Source organism: Colletotrichum aenigma (assembly GCF_013390185.1).
Source record: "Colletotrichum aenigma strain Cg56 chromosome Unknown KSG_Cg56_contig12, whole genome shotgun sequence".
In the NCBI taxonomy this organism is placed as follows: Eukaryota; Fungi; Ascomycota; class Sordariomycetes; order Glomerellales; family Glomerellaceae; genus Colletotrichum; species Colletotrichum aenigma.
The window spans coordinates 449659-453949 of record NW_023500918.1 but is presented as its reverse complement, the minus strand read 5'-3'; the positions used below and the strand labels follow the sequence as shown (position 1 = coordinate 453949).

The 4291-nt window shown below is 51.2% G+C and overlaps 2 protein-coding genes across 2 annotated transcripts; both read left to right on the top strand.

Annotated features, from left to right (window-relative positions):
- Positions 1–1209: 1209 nt before the first annotated feature.
- Positions 1210–1785, top strand: CGCA056_v015005 (uncharacterized protein; the record flags this gene model as incomplete). The annotated part of the gene is made up of 1 exon (XM_037330246.1): positions 1210–1785. One exon carries the CDS (start codon positions 1210–1212, stop codon positions 1783–1785), a length of 576 nt encoding a protein of 191 aa, XP_037171387.1.
- Positions 1786–3369: 1584 nt separating this feature from the next.
- On the top strand, positions 3370–3861 carry CGCA056_v015004 (uncharacterized protein; the record flags this gene model as incomplete). The annotated part of the gene is made up of 1 exon (XM_037330245.1): positions 3370–3861. One exon carries the CDS (start codon positions 3370–3372, stop codon positions 3859–3861), a length of 492 nt encoding a protein of 163 aa, XP_037171388.1.
- Between the last annotated feature and the right edge of the window lie 430 nt (positions 3862–4291).

Here is a 4291-nt window from a genome sequence, read left to right as displayed (position 1 = left end):
TGCAGCGGTGCCATAGAGACCGAGAGCCTGAGTGTTGACGGCGAGCGAATTCTCGAAGGGACTATAGTACGTGACCAGGCTTGTGGTTGAACATGTTAATGGCCCGTAAACAATTTAAGGTCTTCTGGAGCACACTTACGAGAGATAATTAAACATCAACTGAACATAACTGGCTTTAATATTCTACTTAGGAGGTTATCGTAAGGATGATCAAAGTAAATGGCCATGTTGATCGCGAAGGCCAGGTTCAATACATCTCACAAATCTCACACTTGAGTAAGACATCTCAATCATGTCCAATAGTGCACTTTGCGGGCTTCAATGAAGCAGAGCCATGTCTTCCTTGAACTCACTCCTCCGTGTCGCAGTGACCGGGATCGGTGCACCGCCCGCATGCCGAGTGGGTATTCCGGGGCCGGATAAATGGGCCCAGGCGCAGTCAGTTTGGTGGTTGGCCGGACGTAATTACACAGACAGCTGCGGCAAGACATGTCGGCCGCTGGTATGAGTGGCCAAATGGGCGGAGGATACCAACAGGAACAACAATCACATGGGGACCCCACCAAGCGCCAAGGGTACACCCCTTGCTCAATCACATCCTTCATTTCACACATGCAGGGATCTTGCGATGTACCCCAACAAGCCAGTCATCTCAAGCGGCTAAGCTGAGCGCCCAAGCTCAGTCAAATTCAGAATATGATACCCGAACCCTGGGATCTGACTGTTGCAAGCATCTTCGCATTGGCTCCTTTGTGCTGAATGGGTCAGAAAAGAAACAGACAAAAGAAAAAAAGGTCCAGTATGTACACCACGACGGGCCCGGAGTGGGCCCCGAACCAACAATGAGATCCCCACCTCTGAGGTCATCATGAGGACCAACAACACAACGAAACCACCCTCCAACAACCCTTTTGTCAGCAAAGAACCGGGATCTTGCCTTTTTGAGAAAGCAAACACTACAAGCAATCATTCCGCTCCCTGAAAGGTCTCCAACACACCCGAAACGACTCCAACCCTGAAAATAGAAGAGTGGCGACTCTAACAAGCCGGTCACAATGTCCACAAGACATTGCGACTTCGATACAGTCGTCCCTACATATCCCGTGCGTTGAGTGACTGGGAGAAGGTCTCACGAAATCTCCTTCGCCCAGAGGTTGGCTCCAACCACCACTTCATCCTTCGACTTCGGCTGACGCGTAAATATTCCAGATGCCGACCGCAGAGCCCCTTCCCCAGACGGCTATGACCCCCTCCGCCGCGATCTCGAAGGCAGAATTGCTTTGCAAGAAATGCAACCAATTATTCACAGTCTGGCGAAACGCGCACGACGCTGGAGTCGACGACAGTGTGGACTGCATCCATGCATCCAGCGATACGGACTCTGTGTCGGGCAACGCACAGAAGGGCACAGAGAGCGACGCTGCATTCGACCCCGTCTCCGTCGACTGGGAAACAAAGCTGGTGCCACGCGACAATAATGAGGACGACCTGTGGAGTCCAACCACGGAGCTTCACTACCGGCGCGCTTCAGAGATACACAAAGTCCGAAAAGTAGAAGCACGCGCAAGTAGAAGGCATCGCAAGCCCCAGGCAGAGGACAGGCCCCATGTATGGAGGCCGGCACGCATCTCGCAAGGGGCAAGGAGGCGAATGCGCCGTGAGAAGGAAGAAGAGCTGGTCTCTAGAGCCCAGGCTGAGGGTGCCAACAGTCGCGAATGGAATTTCGTGGTCTCGCAATCTTGCACCGGGATGGTGATGGACTTTATGGTTGGGCATGACGGCTGACTTTGGCTCGCCAGCTAGCGCTTCATGCTGGAAGCGTTGAATGCTGTGGAGACGTTTGAATTTCTCTGGATTTTCGGTGTATTATTTCGTTACATACTAGGGGCTGGATGAATATCGATATCAGACTGCTTGTTTGAATTGTGTTTTCAATGCGTCCAGCGAAGTCTGTAGTACTACTAGTGACACTTTGATTAATCACTGTGCCAATTGCCTCCACATTTTTAGATCCTTCGTGCTAGCTCTCACAGCGAGACAAGTGGCCGAGACCGTCGTGGCCATCCATACTCGTAGAGAAGGTCGGGGCCAAGCAATAGTTTCAGCTGCGTTCCCTCACAAGGGTGACTCAATACCAGTGTTAAGGCCCTGGAAAAAGCGAAAAGGGACCCCATTGACTGATCTCTGCTGGCATTCTTTGATGACAGTTGGCTGCGTACTCTTGACATCAACAATGTCAAAAGCAGCCATTGCGCATATTGGGTGAACGAAGCCATGGTGATGACGAATGAGATACATGCGTCAATGGTTACTTCACTGAGCTTCTAATGATTCATCAATAGTCTTTGCATTTGCAGCAAGTTTGTCGAGCCATCTGCTATCCGCAGTAACATTTTCAAAGGTAGCTTTAGGCGGAGAGGTTGGCAAAAGAAGGCACCTGGCTGCATGAATACGACCAGAAACATCTCTTGAATAAGAGAAATACGTTACTAATGATCAGATACACAGAAAGGGGCCCCCAGACTTTCTGCGCAATACGTATGGCAACATCTCACATCTACTCAGGTTCTCCTCGTGATGTTGTGTGGGATGCTGGTGGTAAACGCTGGCAAATCAATCTCTGTAATGATGTTCAAGAATGAAAGAGGCAGGGAGAATGAGAAGATGTGGGCCATAGACACTATGTTTGTGATTGATAGCCGGAATGAAAAGCAGGATCAAAAAGAAGCAGGCGGCAGTCATCGTCTATGTCCGCCCATAACGCCGCCTGCCTCTTTGATGGAGAGTCTGCTTGAATGTAGCCTTAGTCGCACCTTCCTTGGAAGATTGTTGTTCTTTCGCGGAGTCCCGTCGCGTAAATCTCCGCGCCAGGCCATTGACTTGCTGGTTTCCGAATCGCGCTTAACTTCTAAACCCTCACTCTTCCACCACCACACTCGTGGTTTGACACCACCCCGAATATCTCCATCGTCTCCTCCGCGTCATTTAGAACGTAGAAAGGTAGGCTCAGTCATCTCGATCCATTTCCGAGCGAGTCTATCAAACGATTCTGACTTTGACGTGTAGATGGCAGGCGCCAAACGAAGCCGAAAATCGGCCAAATGGACCGCCGACAAAAGAAAGGCCTTTCGAGCCAGGATGGCCGAGGCGAAAGCCAAGAAGAAGGCAGCCGCAGCCACAAAGGCATCTCGAGGAAAGAAAAATGCAGTGCAAGCTAAGCAAACGAAGAAGACTGCTCGCCGACCTGACGCGAACGACTCGGAGCCCAAAGACAACGAGAGCATTTTGACTCGGTCCGCAGCTCAAGCCAACACGAATGCAGAGCAAACCACGCCAACCAGGGAGAAGGCTTCCAGACATGGAACGCACATGACGGACACCCAAGGTGAAGTCGAGCATGGCAGAAAGACTCGCTCTGCTTCTCACGCAGAAGTCCAGGTGAGACAGAAAATGCTTTCCAACGTTGCCACTGAAGCTGACAATCGCATGAAGCATGTTCCATCAGACGCTGCTACCGTCGACGAGCTCGCCGAGCTCACCGAGCTGGAGCGTAAGCATGATATATGCGCTCGATCGATGCAGTCGCTCGACCTGTTCCACCGTGAACGCGTGGAGCGTATTCGTCGATTCATTTCTGTGGTCCAGCGAGACAAACATTTGTCGGCAACTCGGTACGAAGACCCTCTCAGCCTCAGAGAGGAGTCGGCTGCCGTCACAGTTCAGCGTGATCTAGAGGAGGCCAGGTACAACGACGCGCTTGGGATGATCAAGGAATATGCGGAGGAGGTTTTGGAGGATTACAAGTCGACTGCTTGGGGAGATACAGCAAATGAGCATGGTCAGGAGCTGCGGAGGACTTGAGAACGCCTGCAGGCTCTTCATGGACGGGGTCCAGAATGATTATTCTCTGTTTTGCCCTTGATATGTCAGAACGTCTTCCCTCTTCATTAAACGGGGATTCTTTGGTCTTGGCGTCTTTCCGGCTCCGCAGGTTTCCCTTGCGCATCTGCCAAGGTTTTATTCTGTCTCCATATTTGTACAAAGTCAACCCAGCCTGGGGAACTGTTTCCTTACTAAAGACATGTTTGATCCGTCTGTACGACCTCGAGCTCCCAGGAAGGCTCATTGATGAGCCATCACGGCCATTCAGTTCATGCACTTCTGTGAGAGGTCTAAACATATTTTGAAATGCCTCAATTCGCAATGGAGCGGAGGTGTTGAAGAAGTTGGGAAAGGCGTTCGCAAGAAGGATTGGATCACTCCATCAGCTTCCCCAGCCGTCTATGATGTG